This window comes from Terrapene carolina, unplaced genomic scaffold, assembly GCF_002925995.2.
Source record: "Terrapene carolina triunguis isolate 2854851 unplaced genomic scaffold, T_m_triunguis-2.0 Scaffold421, whole genome shotgun sequence".
In the NCBI taxonomy this organism is placed as follows: Eukaryota; Metazoa; Chordata; order Testudines; family Emydidae; genus Terrapene; species Terrapene triunguis.
The window spans coordinates 698,970-721,173 of record NW_020664772.1 but is presented as its reverse complement, the minus strand read 5'-3'; the positions used below and the strand labels follow the sequence as shown (position 1 = coordinate 721,173).

Here is a 22,204-nt window from a genome sequence, read left to right as displayed (position 1 = left end):
ATGACTGCAAATAAACATTTAAAATGTGCTTATCAACCCCTGTGGATATTGTGTATGAGGGTGGGGCAACTGGCTTGTACTAGTGTTGCTGGGTTGGGGAACTGCAACTTGAAATACCACCCATCCCACACCCTCTCCAAAAAATCAGGTCGCTTGTGCCTACACATTAGTTCCAAAACCTTCAACTGACTGTGCTAAAATCCAAATAGCTTCCCACTCTTTCCACTGTGGAGACTGTTCCCCAGATCTCATTGCCAGAGCATGTCCCCTGCCCTGATATGCAATTTACAAACTATTAGGCATGGGGAAGGGGGGATACCACTCAAGACTGAAGTGGCCTACTGGCGATGTAAATTTTGAGTTCCCTTCTCAGCAAAGGTCCCTTGCTCTCAGGATTTGGCCTTTAGTGATTCCAAGCTGAAGTCTCTCTTTCTTCTGCTGCCCCACAGAAATTTCATCTGGAAGTTGGTCACACCTCAGGTTTAGGAGATGCTTGTATCTGTTTATGTCTGATGCACAAACAATTTTTCAAAAGTGGATTTCTTTGCTTTATGGGTAGTTGGTTGGAGCTGAGTGATTTTTTTATTTTTTGCAGTGAATAGTAAATTGACCAAAAATGTGTTTTGGGGGGTATTGAAACTACTTAAGAATTCAAGTTGATTTTGGAAATAGTTTGGCTGAAAACAAAACAAAAATTTCAGCAATGTCAATGATTTGAATCCACATTTTATTTCAAAGTGTTTTTGTTTGTTTTTTTTTGGTGAGGGAAAAGTCACTTTCAGTCTGCAACGAACAATTTTTTTCAGTTTGGCCATCACACAACTCTATCTGAATACAGTGAGGTTGGGGAGGGGTGGGGGGTGAGGTTAATTAGCTCCAAGCACTAGTGGCTCTGGTAATTGCTATTGGGAAGGGGGGTGTCTTGTTCCCTCCACTCCCGTATCACCGGCTGAGCTTCCTGGGTCACATGCAGGGCCGGCTCCAGGCACCAGCCCAGCAAGCAGGTGCTTGGGGCGGCCAACGGAGAGGGGCGGCATGTCCAGCTCTTTGGCGGCAATTCGGCGGCGGGTCCCTCACTCCCTCTCGGAGTGAAGGACCTGCCGCCGAATTGCCGCCGAAGACTGAAGCAGCGGTGGTAGAGGTGCCGCAGATCGCGATCGCAGTTTGTTTGTTTTTTGCTGCTTGGGGCAGCAAAAACCCTGGAGCCGGCCCTGGTCACGTGCAGACAGTAATAGCAACAATATCCAGAATTTGGACCTGCTGCTTCCCAAGTGGGATCTGGGCCATGGACAGACCTTCATTAAACCTGCCTCTGTGCCAGCCTGAGTTTCTCTGGTGGCTGGAACTAGCCTGCAAACGCAGCTCCAGGCTTAGCTGACATCAGCTCCTGAGGCAGAGCCTCCGTGTGATTGAAAGAGAAAATGCTGGGGAAGGGCAGGAAAGTGATGCTCGGCCCTGGGAGTCAGAGGCCTCACAGCCCTTGGGAATCTGCTCCCCTGTTTTTAATGCCCAGGAAAGAGCAGTTTCAGGGGAACCATGAAATGGTCAGTTTTGGGTTCCCCTTTGTCTCTCTGGAGGTGACATTGCAACAAAGGGAAGGGGTGAATCATAATGAAATGGAGGGAGGGAGATGGAGTTATGTCGACCTAACTTTGTAGTGTAGACTAGGCTATCACAGGGCAGTTAAGGACATCACAGGGAGAGGTGAAAAGTGAGGGTGGGTAGGAATAGGCCATCAAATCTTCATTTTAAAATCTAACCTCATTACTGCTCCCCTTTGGGCTCCCCTCAAATTCCACAGTGATGATTAGATCTGCTCAAGGACAGAGACATGTTTGCTCCATCAGACATGGCAGGTTTTTAAAAAAACTTGGACTGTGTATATTTGTAAGAACTTTTGTATAGAACCCTCTTCCTTGTGAGTCATGTGAAACCTCCTGAAATTATCCATGTAGGTCTTTTAGGGATTGGCACCCTCAAAATCTTTGCTAATTTTAGTGAATTTAATTTTTTATTGAAGGCTCTAGCCACAGGCTGTGGGGAATCCTTCTTTCAGGTATTTGTGCTTCAAAAATTATTTCGTTGAAATGATAATCTCTCTCAACATTCCCATGACTTCATGGTAGTCTATAAAAGTAGGTTCAGCTGGTGAGAAAAGCTCTGTCAGATTTTATCCAAAAAGGTATAAACTTCAGATCCTCCTGTTACCACTTTCCCCTTCCTATCAGTATTTCATTTAGTAATAGAATTAAGCAGTAGCAGAGAGCAGAGGTGAGTGCATAATGGATTTTTCGGTTTTCATCAAAGTGAGAAACTCAAACACATTTTGTTTCAAATCTTCCAAAACATTTTGATTGACTAGAAATCTTTGGTTTGGTTTTTCATTTAGTTTTGAGTCAACCAAAATGTTTCTGTCAAGTTGAAACAATTTTGTTTTCAAGTTCTTTATTTTCATTTGGCCATTTTCAAGTACCATCCAAACCTGCCACCAGCCTGTCTCCTACTTCCTGTTGCGTGATTAACACATGGCTTGGGTGGCAGGATGCTGTAGGTAGGAGTATGTGCACAGAACAGGTGAATAAATGGTTCCTTAACCCTTTATTTTTAATTTTTAACTTTAATTTTAGCCAAATTGGCTCAAATTACTTTATCCTGGGACTTTGTAGGGAGTCAAAGGGAGCCCCTTATGACAAGAACGAGCTGTCCATGGACAGGACAAGGTCATTTGCTAAAAATCCCCACAGAAGATAAAAGGCCCCTGTTAGAGACCTAGCCTTGGATAAGGGATTCCTACGCTCTGGTTTGAAAGGGTAGGTGGAGGAGGGGAGAGGAGAGGAAGTTGGTAGAAAGTTGCAAAATAAGTTAAACAAAGCTTTAAAAAGTAGAACGAGCCTGGAAGAGAGAACACAGTCTCAGAGGGGAAAGAGCAGTCAGGCATGCAAGTAAAAAAAGGGGGTGAAATTAAGGACCGTATCCAGGCACACAGCTCAACTAGGCTGCATGGAGCCAGGGGAGGCAAGCCTCTGGGCTGGAAAATAAAGTTCCTCCCAAAATCTATTCAGCAAAAGGGTAAAAAGCAAACCCACTCTTAAGTTTAAGCACCTGAATGGCTTTACAAACGCTGAGTCTAAGTCTGAAAATGTTGGCCTTTGGTTTTTTATGCAACTTCTCTGCTCCCTTTGGGGTGTAGTTCACTCATTTTAATAGAATCCATCCACTGTATGTTTTCCTTTCACCCAACTGTGCAGCCTTCCTTCGATGTAATTCAGGGAACAGGACAACTAACTATGAAGCTCAGTGAGGTGTGAATTTTGGCAGTCTATATAGGCCAGCAATTTTTTACTCTTACTCTGTGCTCTTACATGCCATCTGTAGTACATTCTCTAAGTAGGGTTTACTGTGGGGTTAGGGAAAGGGCATGCTCTTCTGTACATGACTTCTGTAATATGATGAATGTGGGGGCTTTGGTAGTATTTTTATGATGCCTGTGTGTGCCTCGGTTTCCCTCTGGGCTTTGCATTGCCATGGTATAACTACATTACTAAGTATCAGAGGGGTAGCCGTGGAGTGTGTGAAAATCTACACCTGTGAACGACAGAGTTAAACCGACCCAACCCCCAGTGTGTAAACAGTGCTAGGTCAACAGAATTCTCCCATCCACCTAGCTACTGCCTCTCAGGGAGGAAGCATACCTACACTGATGGGAGAAGCCCTGTCGTCAGCATAGGTAGTGTCTTCACTGAAGCACTACAGTGGTGCAAGCCACAGGGCAGCGTTTTAAATGTAAACAAGCCCTGAGTGTAAAGCAAAGGGATGAGCTGTTAACTCAGCAGGCTGGCTGGAAACCAGAATCATTAACAAACTAAATAAAGTCTACACATGTGAATGGTGGATCGGAAGAGACTATGGAAACCCCAGTGGCAGGGACAGTAACACCTAGCAACCAACAGCCAAGAGGAAGGAAATTTCCCACACTGCTTGGCTTCCCTGCAGAGAGGTGGTCTCCCAGCTGGAGAAGAAAGAGGAGAGGTAGTAGAGAGACCAACTTCTGTTGGTGAAAGAGACAAGCTTTGGAGGGGAAAAGTGCCAGGTGGCTGTGTTAAGAGCTAGGATGCCCCTGACGTAGGCCAGACCGAATTCTGTCTTCACCTCTTTTCCTTTCTATGCTAACCTAAGGACTTTCAGATTCTGTGAGCCAGCTGACTAATAAATTGTTACCTTGTTTTGAAAAGGCTTCCTGGTGTCGCTGCAAATACTTTACAGGAAACATTGCGCTCTGGAGGAGTACAGGATAAGCCTCTCACAGGAGACTGGCTCTGCTGGACTTGCTACAGGGAGCCATGGAGAGAGACCGGGATCGCTGGTGCCACCAGCCCAGTCTTGGAGGCCATGGGCCGCACCCTGTGGAATTGTGTGGCTCCTTGGGACCTGGCAGTCTATCGAGGTCACTCCCCAGGGTTACAGGCTGGGACATAAACCAGACCTTGTGGATCCATGACACACAGAGGACATCTCTTGCATTGATGTTTTATAAATATACAGTAGAGAACAATGCTGCATTGGTACCTTGGATGTGACCTCATAGAACATTTTTATATTTTTTTAAGCTTCTTTAAAACATCCCAGAGTAACAACATTACTCTCTTTGGGCCAGAACCTCAGCTGGTATAAATCAGCATAGCTCTATGTTGATACGTAGCAGCTGAGGACCATGCCTCCATGAACAGTGAGCAAAACCAGCATCCACACCAGGACTCTGACAAATGCACTCAAAGAAAAAGGACGTTTAACAAAACGACAAGTGTCAAAGCAGCACTGAGGTGAAATAACTGATATTGGGGATTATGGCAAATGCATCTCCAGCGGCTTGCTGATGTCCCCCAGACTGCCGGCTTGATTTGGGGCAAGACATTCTGCACAGAAATATATTTTAATTTCCACTAAAAAAAAACATTCCTCTGGTAAAATGCTGCTGTATTTCCTGGCTCACTGAATCTGCCCAGAAAGCAACACCACTAATACAGGAAGCCTTATAGGAACCAGTGGGGAAACACACATTTGTGGAGTACACATCCTCCCACTGTAACAACACAGTTCTTGGCAGAGAGTAAGAGGAGATAATAAACCATTAAACGCCATGGGTATGTCTACACAGCAAAAATATCCCAGTGAGTCTCAGAGCCTGGGTCTACAGACTGGGGCTTGCGGGGCTCATACTACCATGTGGACTTTCCAGCTCAGGCTGGGTTTCAGAGCTCAAGCTCCAGCCCAAGCCAGAACATCGACACAGCTATTTTTAGCTTCCTAGTGTGAGCCCTGCAAGCCTGAGTCTATAGACCTGGGCTCGTAAACTCACCGCCATGGGTTTTATTTTTCCCACTTTGTAGATGTACCCCATCTGGCCAGATTCCACTCTATCCTACACCAGGGTTGATCCAGAGTGACTCCACTGAGTCTGGTGGGGCCACTCAGTATTCACCCTAGCATCACTGAGAGTAGAATCTAGATCCTTTTTCAGTGTTTGTTGTGGGTATTTTATCTGAACAGCCCCTTTCAGCTCACTTTCTATCAACTTCCTCCCGCCCCCCCCCAACAAACGTGGACCACTGAACCGTCCCCAGCACTGTTTCCACCACCGAAAGTGGCTGATGCTGCTGTACAGTGATGAACTCAGCCAAGTCTGAGACATTTCCACCACTGGCTAGCTAATGCTGATGTTTGAGAAAGCAGAAAGGAAGGGGTTAAGTTTTGAACTGACCTGAAGAAGCCTGTGAGATCACTGAGAAGACATCCATGCATTTCCACTGTTTGAACACAAAGGGGGGAGGAGGGACTTACTCCACAAAGTTCCAGAAACCAGAGAGCCCCAGGACTTCTCTGTGTGGGGAAAGTTTTACCAGTTATACCAGCATAAGAGTGCTGTATTCAGTTTGCTTAATTCCTGTGGCTAAATGTTGTCAACTAAACTGGAAAAAGGCCACTCTTATATCGGAATAAAAGCTTCCACGTGGGGCTGGGGGGGTTAAACAGGGATAACTAGATCAGTTTAAATTTACACCTTAACTTTCCTGTGTAGACAAGGCCTCAGCTGGCATGAGGGAACTCAGGCCTCCAGGAAAAGACCCAAGAAAGTACTGAGGTGAGGAATGTGTACTAGGATTCAGGAAAAGGCTAGACATTTATATGGATAATAATATCATCATTCGTAGTCACACCAGCCCAGGAGCACAGCCATGAGGGGTGTATGGCCAGGCACTGAGTACCAATAACCCTCTGGCCAGCTGGCCAAGATATCATTGGCTTTGTCCATCACTCTGATGCAGCAGGCAGGAGAGGCCGCTCTCCCATGTGGACTCTCCGGTGTCTATTAAGGGTTGAGCTCTGAGTGAAGCTTTTCCCACAGTCCCAGCACCGATACGGTCTGTCTCCGGTGTGGATCCGCTGGTGCCTGACCAGGTTGGAGCTGCGGCCGAAGCCTTTCCCACAATCGGAGCACTTGAAGGGCTTCTCTCCGCTGTGGATCCTCTGGTGCGTAGACAGGGTGGATCTCACACTGAAGCTTTGCCCACACTCAGGGCACTCATAGGGCTTCGCTGCGGCGTGGATTCTCTGGTGTGAGGCAAGGCTCGAGCTCACGCTAAAGCTTTTCCCACAGTCCGGGCATTTGTAGGGCTTCTCTCCATTGTGGATCCTCTGGTGTTTGCCCAGGTCTGAGCTCTGCCTGAAGCTTTTCCCGCAGTCGGTGCATTTGTAGGGCCGGTCACCCATGTGCGTGCGTTGGTGTTTGATGAGGTCAGAGCTCTGGCCGAAGGTCTTCCCACAGTTGGAGCACTTGTAGGGCCGGTCCCCCGTGTGGGCCCTCCGGTGCCTGTGCAGGTTGGAGCTCTCGCTGAAACTCTTCCCGCACTCAGTGCATGTGAACGGCTTGTGCCCAGCGTGGATCCTCTGGTGTTTAATGAGATCCGAGCTGCGCACAAAGCCTTTTCTGCACTCGGGACATTTGTAGGGCTTCTCTCCCACATGGGCTCTCTGGTGTTTCACAAAGTTGGAGCCATCAATAAAGCTCTCCCCGCAGTCCCCACAGCTGTAGGGTCTGTCCCCCAGGTGGATCCTCTGGTGCAGGATGAGGAGTGACCTACGGCCAAAGCCTTTACCGCAGTCAGGGCATTTGTAAGGCTTTTCCTGGCTGTGGATTCTCTGGTGTAGGACCAGCGTGGAGCTCCGGCCGAAGCTCTCCCCACAGTTGGGGCAGGTGAAGGGCCTCTCGCCCGTGTGAGTTCTCTGGTGGGCGAGGAGCTCTGAGCTCACGCTGAAGCTTTTCCCGCACTCAGTGCATCTGAAGGGCCTCTCGCCCATGTGGGTTCTCTGGTGTCTAACGAGGTGTGAGCTCTGGCGGAAGCTTTTCCCGCAGTCAGGGCATCCGTAGGGTCTCTGCCCCGTGTGGGTCCTCTGGTGGGCAGTGAGGTCTGAGCTCTGGCTGAAGCTCTTCCCGCATTCCGAGCACGGATAAGGCCTCTCTCCCGTGTGGGTCCGTCGATGCTTAGTGAGATGGGAGCTCACGCGGAAGCTTTTTCCACACTCAGGGCATTTATAAGGTTTCACTCCCGTGTGGACTCTCTGGTGTGTCAGGAGCCGCGAGCTCCGACTGAAGCTTTTCCCGCATGCATCACATCCGTAGGGTCTCTCCCCCGTGTGGATTCGCTGGTGTTTAGTGAGGTCTGAGCTCTGGCTGAACTTTTTATCACAGTGAGGGCACTTATAGGGTTTCTCTCCCGTGTGGATTCTCTGATGGGTCGTGAGGTTTGATTTCACGCTGAAGCTTTTCCCGCAGTTGGGGCAGTGATAGGGTTTTTCTCCCGTGTGGATTCTCTGATGCGTAATCAGGTTCGAGCTCCCACAAAAGCGTTTCCCACACTCGGCACATTTATGAGGTTTGTCTCCCCGCTGGGCTGTCTGACGTTGTCCCAGGCCTGAGTGCAGACCACAGCCTTCCCCACACTCTGTATATAAGCATATATTCTCTCCAGTTGGGTAGCTCTGGGGGACATTCTCACCCTTGAACCCTTTGTCACATGAAAGGGACTGAACCTTTTTCTTTCCTGAGCAATTTCTCTGCTGCCTTTCTGAGCTGCTGTCAGTCCCACAACCTTCTCCCTGGCCAGGCCCCTGCAGCCCCAGCTCCTTAGGGACGTTCTGCTGGGGACTGTCCTCCACATCCTCATTCACCATCCCCTCTGCAGCTGCAATAAATGGAGAGAATCTGGACACGAGTCCTTGCCTCTGACAGGGAGAACAAGAGTCTCAGGAACGGAAACTGCAAAGGGAGTGAAATAATCATGAGGGATGAAAAACAGGAGTCAAATCCCCCCCAAACCTTCCAACTCACCCAGAGGAGAGAGAAGAGGCGCCAATCCTGCCAATTCAGCCTATCTGAACCCCCAGAGAAAGGAAGGGGGAAGGGAGGGAGCTTACTGACAAGGGTGAGTAGGAAGCCATGAACGGTGTCTGCCAGGAGGATACAATACTTGCTGGAGAGCTGGGGTGATATCAGGCAGAACTGGGGGAATTCCGGGGCTTTGGCAGGAATCCTAGCTTTTTAATTCACGTACCTGAGGGCTTCTGAGTTGCTTGGATGAGTTCCCCACTGGTGCACGTGCCTCCTGGGATCTCCTGTCCCTCAAATCCTTGGAGATCTGGGACCCACAGCTCATTGCCTCGTTCCATCCAGGAGATCACAGATGGTGAATCAGAAATCCTGCAGAGGGAAGGAAAATATGTGAGATCAGGGTCTGTTACACATTCTTTGTGTCTTTCCAACAAAGAATGTTCCAGGATTTTACACCCAGTTTCTTACTTTGAGAATGGGGCATCTCACATTAGCTGCACAACTGAGTTACAAAAGGAGTATAGCAGCGTGTCCCAACCCAAAAGGGGATCACAAAGCTATCGTAGGGGAGTCGTGAGATCACAAAAAATATTGTGATAACCTTTAGATCAGAGATTCCCAAACTTATTTGGCCTACCGCCCCCTTTTCAGAAAAAAAATTACTCAGCGCCCCCCTTTTCAGAAAAAAAAATTACTCAGCGCCCCCCTGGAAATCTACCTTCTTTAAGCGAACAAACAGAAAGATGCAGTGACAAATTTGCGTTCTTTTATGTATCTATATTTCTACCTACATCCTACAATATAGTAAAGAAAGATGTGTTATTAGAATATCGCCCACGACATCAGGTAAACAGTGGTTTTTGCATAAGACGGCAAAAGACAACCAAACTAAAATACTAATGAAACTAATAAACTGGGTTTTGTTCTTTGCTCAGCATTAGATATATGTATTTGATATTAAATTGTCAAATATCAAACTAAATTTATCAAGAAATAATTAATTTAAAAAATAATCAATATGCAATTAAAAATCAGTTAATAGTTTTAATTTAGTTTGCCCTTATTTAAATAATTGTTTCTTATTAACACACGCCTTATTTACCAATTAACACAGATGATTCGATAGATATAAATAAATGTTAATAGTTAACAGTTTTTTTACGATTTCATTCTCCTGTTTTCGTTAATATTGTAATAAAAAATATGACAAATATATTGACTGTACACTTCAAATAGTACTGTACCGACACAAGCCTGCTACAATTTTATTATTATTAAGCACTAGAGACACAGAAACGTACGGTAGATATGTAAGAAAATGTATAAAAATACTCACGTGTAAATTGCTGTTTTATTGAAACAACAATAATACAATTTGCTTTGTATGTGATCCGTAATCCGTAAAGATCGAAGGTATCGAATATGAATAAAAAATTTTAAATACTTATTGCACTATTGTTAACTGCTTTTTACACAATTCAGGAACAATCTAAATTAGATTTCATACATGTCGCCTATTTATAGTATCGTATTGTAAACAAGTCATTACACGCACGTATTCCTGCCGATGCATGCTGGACTTCCCGACAATGCGCGACACGCTCGCCTGCCAACACTTGCTTGTTAAGAGCTGTTGGCGGACTTGACACCTGATCGGTTATAATTTGTGAATTTATTTGGAAAATAAAGTAATCACTACAACTTTAACTCTATGTTACACAACAGATGAAACATGTACGAACGGTTTTTCAAAATTTTCTTATATTCTCTTCTTTCTTTATGCTTCCACCGCCCCCTTATTTTTATTCAACGCCCCCCAATTGCACCCGAGGCTACTACTGCCCCCCTGGATCGTTCCAGTGCCCCCCAGGGGGCGGTATCGCCCACTTTGGGAACCTCTGCTTTAGATCCTTTGCTAGGGTTACCATATTTCAAGTTCCCAAATAGAGGATGGAGGAAAGAAGAAGTGGAGCGGGAGGGGGGAATATAGCAGCCGCCGCTCTCCAGCTACCCAGCTCTGAAGCAGTGCAGAAGTGAGGGTGGCACTACCATACAGTTGCTTTACACTTTTTGAAAGGTTTCAGTGCTTTTGACTGCAGAGATAATGATTACATGCTTCGCTTAGTGCTCCTATGAGTATGTACAGTAATTTGCCATCACTTTTTTCTGGGGGTTGGGGCGTGTTGTCACAGCCTGAAATACTTTCAAAGCGGGGACCAGCAAAAAAAAACCAACAACCTGGAGTATAGGGTACATGCAGTTGTAAGAGTCACAATCTGAATGACCTGCCAACCAAGAATAAAGAAGGAAATCTGTAATCCTTCTGAATACAGCTGAGAATCCTGCTATCTGTTTGCAGGCATATCACAAAGAGGAAAAACAACTGCAAAGAGTAGACAATCTGATATTCATCGCTATTTTCTAGATATTTCCATCACTTATCTGACCACCATCACCCTAGTATTTCAGCACCTCATAATCTATAATCTATTTACCCTCAAAGCACCCATGTGAGATAGGGAAGAGCTATTATTATTACTTAGATTGCAAACTCCTTGGGACAGAAATTGTCTTTTGGTTCAGTTTGTACAGTGCCTAGCACAGTGGGGTCCTGCTCCACAACAGCAACTCCTAGGCAAATAAAAAAAATTCTCATTTTACAGGTGGCAAACTGGGGCCTGGGAAGCACTTTGCCCAGCATCACAGATAGAAGCTGGAGCAGAGTAGGAAATTGACATTGAATCTCAAGAGTGCCAGGCTAGTTTCCTAGATCACATTTCCTCTCCAGAGAAAATTCACCTCTTTGTCAGATCAGAACCTGCAGGCACCGGCACACAAAGTACACTTTTCACGGCGTCACGAAGCTACTGCATCATTACCCCTCAGCAATAATAGAGGCCCTTTGGGGAAGTTTCCTAGTGAGAGACATGTTGCACCCCCTGTAGGGGATTCTGGCATCTCCGGACACTGCAGGACATGACTCAATCACTGCCCAGACCTACAGCAAGGGAAATGACGTCACCAAATATCCAGAAGATGACAGTCCAATCAGCAATAAGCAGCAATTTGGGGATTTGGGAAGAACAGACTTTGCAGCCAAATTTTGTGCATTCCATAAATAGAAACAGTCCTTCTCTTATGCCAGTGACAGAAAAAGATGCACTGGGAACCCTCCATCCCAGAATCTGTCCTTTGGACACATATCCTTCCATACCACAGAGAACGGCAGCTGGTTCTCCCTCATACTTTGGAATCTACTCCTCATCCCACCTGGGTCCAAAATAGCCCACGTCTGTTCAGAGGATTCTGCAGGGTTGAGGTTTTGACCTGGTTTTGAGGAGGAAGGGGCTGGCATTTATGGAGGATGGGCACTCGTTGGGTGCTGCTGGCACTGGCTTTAAGAGGCATTAATTTAATTTGTCTCAAAGGCAAATTTTCTGTGCCCATTAACCAAAACAATAATACACAAATTGCTGTCAGCAGAAAAGCTGAATCATGAGACAGTGCCTGTGCCTTTACAATGCTCTTTGCAATGACAAATGAATCCAGCTGCGTCCTCAGGTCTTGGTACTTCTGTTTCTCTGGTCTGGTCTATCTTGGGAGCTGGGAGGCCGTGTCTGGGCTTGGGCTTGGGCAGGACTAGGAGTTTGTGAGAACTTCCCTGGAGTTACTTGGACAGTTATTCTATCCAGCTGTTTCTGATACGCTCATTGCTGTATTTTTAGGCTCTGGATTTTTGCCTCTCTGGGATCAGAAACTATTCCCAGAAGCCCCTGCCTATCCATCTATGGGCACTTCAGGGCTCTAGTTTCTGAATGCAGAGATCGGGGAATTCCCACCACCCTCCCAAACAGTTTGTTCCTAAAAAGAAAAGGCCTCATTTTAAGCAATTCACAACAAGTCTTTATTACTATCCCGCCCCCCCATGAACACTTCCCCACCCCCCAACAGCTACCTGACAATCCCTGCCTGAGCTGGCTCCCCTGAAGACATTTCCCTTTCCCGTCCCCTGGGATGATGGGACCATCTGGGGTGAAACAAGGGTGTTATTCTGCAGCCTGTTGGGTTGAGAAGGGTGACCGAGGAGGTTTCTGAAGGGGCTTTAGGCCTTTTCACACCCCGATTCCCTCCATGCTCTTTTCTTGAAGACAGATGCTCTAGACTTTGCTACACTGGGAAAATGCTTGTTCACTTTATTATAGAGCAGATCCCGCTGCTCCCACCAATATGAAATGCACGAAAACATTTTTAAGCACTCCCCAGTAATAGAGTCTCTGAACCAAATGCCAGAAAAGAATGGAATCTAAGGAGCTGCTTTGGGTATAGCTACGCGGCATTGTAAACCCAGATTCAGGCACAGGTTTGAGCCCAAACCCCTCCTACCGTCCACACACAAATCTTTCTGAGTCCTCAGAAAGCCGTCAGGACCTGAGTCCTAAGACCCACCAGAGATGTTGGGTCTGAGCCCAAGTCCCACTGGGACTCAAGCGCTATCATTTTGCAGTCTGGACATAGGTCAAGCCCAGGTCACCAGACTCATGTCTGGAAAGTCTGCCAACGCTTTCCTGAAATCTCATGGGCCAGTATTTCTCAGCCCTTCTAACCCAACACTACCCACTTGACTCCCAGGAACCAGAAGCAACCCCACTTGGTTCACATCCAGCTGCTCAGCATTTAACCCTTCCCTTTTATTCTGACTCCTGAACTATAAGCACAGATTACCATCTCCTGCATTAGCTACGACCAGTAAGAAGATATCCTAGGCCATGTCTCCACCAAGCGCATTGCTAGCTGGTCACAGGAACAAAGCCAGATTCTGGTTATGCTCTGGTGTGAGGCAAGTGAGATGCTTGACTTCAGCAAGAGTACCAGATATGATCTTGTGTACCAGGACATATCAGAGAAGCTGGCAATGTTGGAGATTGACCGGACCATTGCTCAATGCAGAGAATGAATCCGGTGGCTCAAGACCGACTTCTAGGAGTCAGGGATGACAACCACATTTCTGTCTACCTGCCTCTTAGACAAGGAATTCAACCTAGTGCTGGGAACTGCAGCAAGCCCTGAGTCCACAGCAGTGCATGACAATCTCCTGAGTCACAGGCAGCACCCCAGGAGAGCCAGGAGCCTCTGGATCAAGCTCAGGAAGTGTCTCTGATGCTCACGCAGGTCCCTGGGGATGCTTTGCTGCTGGAAAAGCTGCAACACATCCTGGGTCCATACTCAGAGGAGCTGTTTCAGCATGCCTGCAGCGGAACGGGTGGAAGAGGTAGAAGTAGCACCAGAACCCGTTAAGTTTCTGCCTCCACATTTGTTGTTATTAAAACACAGATGGGATGGATTTCCAGCTTACAACCGAATTAAATTATTACTACAAGCTGGCAGAATGCACACCAGTACCTTGGCATCAGCCCTACCCCCACCCCTACCACCATGTGAAATTCAAAAAGGCTACCGATAAGGGAAAAGAAAAGTTAAACATGCAGCTATGGTGAAATTTGTACTAGACATGCGCACATTGTTTTGTTGGGGTGTTAAAATTAAGAATCTTACATTGTCCTCCCCGACAGTATGCTGCACCGTGAGACTTGGCCATACCAGACCATCCTGAGCCACCTGACCGATTACTCAAGACTGTTACGGGAGGGCGGGGGGGGGGGGGGGGGGGGAAGGGGAGTATGTAGTCCTCGGGTGCCATATGAACTGCCTGAAATAAACCAGGAGGTTGTATGTAATCCACAGGTCCCGTACTATGAGTCCATAAATGTTCCGTGGAGGGAGTGCTTTGTAATCCTTTGTTACAGAAGTATGATCAGGGCCAGTGTTGTAAGCCAAAACTGTCCTTGGTCACTGCATTATTTCAGGGAGCGTCCAGGGAGGCTGCAATACATCTGCAGGCAAACACAACATCCTATTGATTTCCCCATGAATTTTCAACCAATCCTCATGATGCAAACTTTTCTCAGTACAGGAACTCCAGATGGGTGGTCACATTTTGCAGCAGGGCATACTTTCTAGGGCCTCCTTTGAAGGTCACTAGCCCCCTCCAATCATATATGTGCTGGTCAGTCACTATAAGCCTGAAAAGCTCTTTAGCAAGTATTTAGATGACTTGCTTCAGGCATCTTGGAATAGAAGATCCCTTTGCCATTCAGGAATCTCCAGAACTGTTATGTCCTCCAGAAAGTGGACTACCTAAAAGGATTGTAAACCCATAGGTAGTAAACTGAAGGTGTAATTAAATCATTTGTCAGGCCCTCTGAGATCAGGGCACATTTTAATAAGCCATGGCAAAAGAGGGTACGCAGGGTCCCCTAGAACAGTTGTTCTCAACCAGGGGCCCGGGGCCCCTGAGGGGCCGCAAGCAGGTTTCATGGGGTCTGCCAAAATAAACCAAAGAGCAGGCTGGCATTAGATTCGCTGGGGCCCAGGGCAGAAAGCTGATGCCCAAGGCCTGTTGTCAGTGGCTGAAGCCTAAGCCCGAGCCCTGCCGCCTGGGGCTGAAACCAAAGCCCAAGCAATTTAGCTTTGTGAGGCCCCCTGTGGCGTGGGGCCCCAGGCATTTGCCATGCTTGCTACCCCCTAATGCTGGCCCTGACTTTTAATCTACTGGATAAGCAGAAAAACAGTTGTTGTGGCACAGGTGAGCTGTGGAGTTGGGAGGGGGCTCAGAAAGAAAAAGATTGAGAACACCTGCCCTAGAATAACAGTGGGAACAGTTACTCCATTAACAACAATGTTATTTGGTGGGAATACTGTCCCAGCCTGTCTGTAGATAAAGTCCTGATCTGCGGAAAACCCAGCATCACGCCCTTTGCCAGGGCAGCCAACATTAGCGTCTATCAATAGGCATGTGTGGTCGACGAGGGCCTGCACAATGATGGAGTAGTAACCTTAGTGGTTTATGTATTCAGGTGGTTCTTGAAGAGGGCAAACTACGGGTGGGGGAAGTCCCATTGATGGCCTCACACACCTTGACCTTTGACTTACCCACACCAAACTGGTTAGCCATGGACTTGTAGCAGTCAGGAGTAGTCCACTTCCATCCCGATGGCTATAGCCACCTGCTTCTGGACCAGCATGACCTCCTTCATGTGTGTGTCCTGACCCGAGAGCATAGGTGAAGCGACCTTGGGGGGGGGGCGGAGGGATAGCTCAGTGGTTTGAGCATTGGCCTACTAAACCCAGGGTTGTGAGTTCAATCTTTGAGGGGGCCATTTAGAGAACTGGGGTAAAAATCTGTCTGGGGATTGGTCCTGCTTTGAGCAGGGGATTGGACTAGATGACCTCCTGAGGTCCCTTCCAACCCTGATATTCTATGAGAGGATTGTGGCAAGCTGATGCTGATCACACAGCTCCAGGAACCTCTGCTTCTCCATGAGAAAGTTCTGGAGCCACTCCTGGTCTTCCCAGGTCCGCAAGACAACGTGGTCCCACCAGTTTGTACTTATGGCCCTGCTTCAGAAGCACAGGTCTACATGGAGAATCTGTGGCAACAGCAAGTCATGAGCAGCTTCTGCCAGTTGGAGTCTGGAATGTCTGTACCTCCTTCCGAGAGGTGTCTTCAGAAAGTCAGAAAACACCACTGCAACGTCCACAGTATCTCAGGGATGCTCCACCTCTTTCCTGAAACAGGAGTAAAAGTGCAAGCTGGACCAGTTCAATAGATTCCTACATCCCAAGGCCAGAAAGGACCACTGTGATCATCTAGCCCAGGGGTAGGCAACCTATGGCACGCGTGCCGAAGGCGGCACAAAAGCTGATTTTCAGTGGCACTCACGCTGCCCGGGTCCTGGCCACCGGTCTGGGGGGCTCTGCATTTTAATTTAATGTTAAATGAAGCTTCCTAAACATTTTTAAAACCTTATTTACTTTACATACAACTATAGTTTAGTTATATATTATAGACTTATAGAAAGAGACCTTCTAAAAGCATTAAAATGTATTACTGGCACGCGAAACCTTAAATTAGAGTGAATAAATGAAGACTCGGCACACGACTTCTGAAAGGTTGCCGACCCCTGATCTAGCCTGACCTCCTGTGTAATACAGACCACAGAACTTCCAACAGTGCTTCACCTATGCTGCTAGTGTAACACCGACAAACCCCAGTCCTTGGCGAGCAAGATCAAACCTGGGACCTCTGGAGCTAAATGCATGAGCCTCTACTGCATGAGCTAAAAGCCACATGGCCCTTAGCTAAGGCTATGGCAAACTCATTAATCTCTAAGTGGTCTCAGTGACACTAGAGGGGACAGAACACCACACGAAGGTGGTGTGTGGGTTACACTAACGCTGGTTGCAGGCAGTGTGAATACGACTTAGCAAGCGTCTGGATGTGTTGGCAGGCTGAGGCAACTTCGGGTCAAGTGCCACAGAATGGACAGTCAAGTTTTCCCACAGTGCGCCGAGGCCTAAAGCAGCAACAGCTAGGGAGGATGCTAGGAATCCTGGCACAGGCTGGGTTATGCCCACAGAATCAGAAGTTTTGACTTGGGTCAGCAAGGTTGTGAAGCTCAGGTCCAGAAATCGTAAACCCAGTACACCATACAGTCCGGACGCAAAAGCGTGGGCCTAGGAACACCAAGTCTGCAGACTCGGGTCCCACAGACCTGGGTTTACAATGCAGGGCAGATAGACCTATGGGAGTCTCCCTGACACTGTCCCCAGGGCAGTGCATCCCCCCAGCAGCGCCGGGACCAGGCAGAGGCAGGAACTGGCTTTTCCTCTCCCTGCTCCGCCCCAGGAAAGTCAGTCTGCCCCGGGGCGCTGCAGGGAATGGGGCTGGGCAGGACTGGGAGCCGTGAACCTCCCTCCCCACTGATTGCTCCTGCTGCCCCTGCCAGTCTCTATCCCTGTCTCCCTCCCGCCCCCTCCCCTCCCCTCGGGCTGGGAGACTCGGTCCCTGGCCCGGCCCGGGGCGTTCGCTCTCCCGGAGCTGGCTCGGCTCCTGCAGGCGCTCAGGGGGGCAGAGCCTGGGGGGTGTCAGGGAGGGCAGCAGCTCTGGGACTCGCAGACCCCCGCCGCCCGGGAGCAGAGCTGAGGCGAGGAGGGGCCGTTGGTGCAGAGTCACTTTCCTGCCCGGCCCCAGCCCTTTCCCCGGGGTCTCTCCCCTCACCTGCAGGCTCCGGCTCAGGGGCTGGTGTCGGCAGAGCCCGGGGCTGTCCCAGGGGCTGGTTCCAGCTGCCGCAGAAAGTCCCCCCGGCTGGGCACAGACGGGGGGGTCAGTGCGGGTCTCTCTCCTCATAGACCCCGCTGGGGAGCAGCAGCGCCTCAGCCCGCTATCCCAATTACGAAGGGATGCAACAGCATCCTGTGACCCAGGAAGTTCAGCCTCTGATCATCAGGCTCTGGACAGAAAAAGCAATGGAGGCAGCAGCCTCCCTCCCTTAACAATAACCAGAGCCCTCTGGTGGCCACAGCTAATCAAAACGTCCTTCCCTCCCCTCCCCACTAGAGACAGAAAGGCAGCACAGGAAGGAATCCGGTCAACAAATGTATATTCTTGAGCAATGCTGGTCTCTCCATAGCTATAGTTGAAACTACAGCCTTCCATTGTAAGCCAGGTATAGAACCCTGCACTCTGCAAAAGTAAAGCAACTCACCTGAAATCTCACAAGCCAGATATCTTTCTGGCAGGTTTGTGGGAAATCAGAGTAGGCATGTGGGAGACTTGAAGGCTCAAACAGCTCAAGTAGCAATTAATAAATAAAGGAGGGATCTCTTATCCAAATTCTGTTTGGGATCATTACCCTAGTGACAAGTAATCCACTCTCTGGACTTGTGTTTCCATCCTGCCTTGTGGCTGCCCCCCAGAGATGTTGAATTCCTTTAAAAGACAAAGGAATACATTATAAAATAGTTTAACCAGTTAAAGTTAATAGGCAGCAGGTTTAAAAAAAACAAAAAGAAGTATTTTTTCACACAACGCACAGTCAACTTGTGGAACTGGTTGCCAGGGGGTGTTGTGAAGGCCAAGTCTATAACAGGGTTCAAAAAAGAACTAGATAAGTTCATGGAGGATAGGTCCATCAATGTCTATTAACCAGGATGGGCAGGGATGGTGTCCCTAGCCTCTGTTTGCCAGAAGCTGGGAATGGGCAACAGGGGATGGATCACTTGATGATTACCTGTTGTGTTCATTCCCTCTGGGGCACCTGGCATTGGGCACTGTCGAAAGACAGGATACTGGGCTATATGGACCTTTGGTCTGACCCACTACGGCCATTCTTATGTTCTTAAAGTTGCCAAGTCACAACATTTTCATGGCCTATCCCACCATTTACAAACTCCCAACAAGGCTATGAAAATAGAGAATATCTTGCATCTTACACTGCCAACGTAGGGAAGGTTAGTGAACAACTAAAATCTGATTTTATTGACATAAGGGGGGAAAGCATTGATTTTCATATGTGAGGGGAAAGTTGATCATCAGGGATGGGGTTTCACCCCATCTGGTCCCCCTACCACTGCCATACACATATACACAGCTCCAGAGAATATTTTCCCTCCAAAACCAGAAGTTTCCAAAATTAAGAGGGGAATCAAATCTCAGGGGATATTTTTTATCAATATGATGGTTCTCTTCCTCCAGACACCTTGGCCCTGCCATTGACACAGGCACCTGGGAGCCCTGGGTGATGCCACATTAGCATAAGTGGGGAATGGAGTCAAACGGTCCTGGGATAGTTGGGAGCGGGGAAAGGCAGGTGATTGTCCCCTCATGGCTGGGGAGAGCTGGGTTGGGCTGTGGGGGTGAACTAAATATCAGTCAGTGTCTGGTCAACTGCCCATTAGCCACTGGGAGACACCGTTCCCTCAATTGGGGGATGCTCCTGGCTTTGATATTTATTAAATGAGGCAAGTCACATTAATCAGCAAACATGTACATTTTCACTGACATAACAGGGGAAACAACTTGGTTCCCAAAACATGCAGTGGAAAGTTTATCACTGGAGAGTTTAAACCCACTCTGCGCCTGCCCTGGATGGAAATTTCCCTCCAAAACAAGGGGAAGCTAGTGCAGTTCGAAATGAGAGGAAAACGCCACATCAGGGAAGCAGATTCAGGGCCAATCCCTCCCCTCAGCCAACATGGTGATTTTAATTAACATAAAGAGCAAAATTTACACCATGTTTCCAATCTGAATCTCTCTAGCTTCAACTTCCAGCCTCTGGATCTTGTTATACCTTTGCCTGCTACACTGAACAGCATATTATTAATTATTTATTCCCCATGAAGGCACATATAGAGAGTTATCAAATCACCCCTAGACTTCTCTTTGTTTAGCTAAATGGATTGAGCTCCTGGAGTCTATCACTATAAGGCATGTTTTCTAAACCTTTAATTATTCTCATGGCTCCTCTCTGAGCCTGTCCTCCTTATCAACTTCCTTAGAATCATAGAATATCAGGGTCAGAAGGGACCTCAGGAGGTCATCTAGTCCAACCTGCTGCTCAAAGCAGGACCAATCCCCAGACAGATTTTTGCCCCAGATCCCTAAATGGCCCTCTCAAGGATTGAACTCACAACCCTGGGTTTAAGCAGGCCACTGCTCAAACCACTGAGCTATCCCTCCTCTCACTGAATTATGGGCACCCAGAACGGGATACAGTATTCCAGCAGCAGTTGCACCAGTGCCAAATAGTAAATAATCTCTCACTTCCTACTCAAGATTCCCCTGTTTATGCATCCAAGGATTGCATTAGCTCTTTTGGCCACAGCATCGCATTGGGAGCGCATGTTCATCTGATTATCTTCCACAACCCCCAAATCTCTGGCAAAGTCACTGCTTCCCAGGATAGAGTGCCCAGTCCAGGATCCGGTAAGTAGGGCCTACTTTCTTTGTTCCTAGATGTATACATATACATTTAGCTGTATCAGAACAGATATTGTTTGCCTATGTCCAGTTTACCAAGTGATCCAGATCACAATGAATCAGTGACCTATCCAATTTGTGTGTCATCTGCAAACTTTATCAGTAATGATTTTATGTTTTCTTCCAGGTCACTGATAAAAATGTTAAATAGTGTAGGGCCAAGAACCAATGCCAGTGGGACCCCACTAGCAACACAACCACTGGTTGATGGTTCCCCATTTACAATTACATTTTGAGACCTATCGGTTGGCCACTTAATCCATTTAATGTGTGCCATATTATTTTTATATCTTTCTAGTTTTTTTAATCAAAACATCATGAGATACTAAGTCAAATGCTGTACAGAAGTCTAAGTATATTATTTCAGCACTTTTACCTGTATCAACCAAATTTGTAATCTCATAAAAAAAAAATCTCAAATTAGTTTGACAGGATCTATTTTCCATAAACCCATGTTGACTGGCATCAGTTACATTACCCTCTTTTAATTCTTTATTAATCGATTCCCATATCAGCTGCTCCATTATCTGATTTGGAATGGATGTCAGACTGACAGGCCTGTAATTACCCAGGTCTTCCTGTTTACCCTTTTTAAATATTAGCACAATATTAGCTTTCTTTTAGAGCTTCCCTGGTGTTGAAGCTATTCTACTGTGGCTAAATAATGAAAGAGTCATTGTGGCGGAGAACTAGACCATAGCTCTCCCACCTTCTGGGTGGATGCCCTAACCACTGAACTATAGAGTCATTCTCTCTCTTTCTCTCTCTGACTATTTAAGTATTTATCCACAGTGGAACCTAATATTGATAAAAGGAAGAAAACAATCACCACAGTATTTTGCCTATTTTGTCCCCAGTTACCAAATATCGACATTAAATTCCCTTAGATTTTATATTCCCTCCGCCGCATCCTGTTGAAGAGCAGCACATTCTCCCGGTTTTGGAGGGAAACTCTTGCCCAGGGTCACTATTCCTGATGGGAGTTTAAACTCACCAGATTTAACTTCCCCCCAAGTTTGACAGTCAAATTGCTACCCCTGTTATGTCAATGAAAAATCATCATCTTTATTGATTAAAAGTGGCTGGCCCCATATTTAGTAAACACCAAGGCCAAGAACCTCTTCCAATTTGGAGGAACAGTGTCCCCAAGTTGTCAGTTAACCCAAAGGCTGACAGATTTTTGCCCCAGACTGCGCCCTCCCCCCCAGCCCAATCCAGCTCCCTCCAACCACTAGCTGCCAGTTACCTGTCCCTCCCCCACTGCTGGCCCTCTCAACTGCCCCGGAAACTTCCGGATCCCTCCCCACTTCCCCGTCCCTGTTCAGGCAGCTGGGGTGGGGTGTGAGAAGAAATCAATTTCTAGTTATTTATTGAATATTGGTATAAAAACACCTGGGATTTTACCCTATTACCCTCTAATTATCAAATATTGATAGGAACCTTAATTTCCTCTTCAGATTTTACCATTTCTGTCTAGTTCATGACTATTGACAGAAAATCCCCTCAGCTATCGTCCTTTCCTCCCCCTAATTATCACACACTGATCAAATCCCTTGGATTTCCCCCTCTCGCTCTCGTTATTGAATATTGATCTAAAATCCCCTCAGATTTCACCCCTTCGTGCTATTTATCAAATATTAATATCAGATCTCCTCAGGCTTTGCCCTATTCTGTTTCATTGTCAAAGGCTGTTATTGACCTCAAAACACCCTCAGATTTGGGGGTTCCTACCGTCTTTAACTGCAGCAATTTGTCTTTGTTTGGGAGTGTTAGGCAAAAAGATTCTTTTCCCCAAGAATCAGGCAAGCACAGACAATACTGAAGGGGGTTTATTCATGATACCAGGAAGACTGATAAACAGCTTCCAAAATATGGTGCTACAGTGGCCAGTTATATACATTCTCTTATCAATTCATTTGCATTTATCTGTACATACAGAG

General features: G+C 47.1%; 1 protein-coding gene across 4 annotated transcripts in view; it reads right to left on the bottom strand.

Annotated features, from left to right (window-relative positions):
- Positions 1–4,652: 4,652 nt before the first annotated feature.
- Positions 4,653–22,204, bottom strand: part of LOC112118986 (zinc finger protein 271-like) — a 54,483-nt gene continuing 36,931 nt past the window's right edge. Inside the window, exons 1-4 of one of the 4 annotated variants that reach the window (XM_029913005.1) lie at positions 17,505–17,713; positions 15,932–16,012; positions 8,610–8,755; positions 4,653–8,314 (exon numbers count right to left, since the gene is read on the bottom strand). In XM_029913005.1, the coding sequence (XP_029768865.1) occupies positions 6,310–8,229 (1,920 nt within the window). In that variant the 5' untranslated portion in view covers positions 8,230–8,314; positions 8,610–8,755; positions 15,932–16,012; positions 17,505–17,713 and the 3' untranslated portion in view covers positions 4,653–6,309. Of the gene's footprint in view, positions 8,315–8,609; positions 8,756–15,376; positions 15,579–15,931; positions 16,013–17,504; positions 17,714–22,204 lie in introns of those variants that run through there. The other 3 variants (XM_029913007.1, XM_024217507.3, XM_029913006.1) reach the window with 3 other exon arrangements.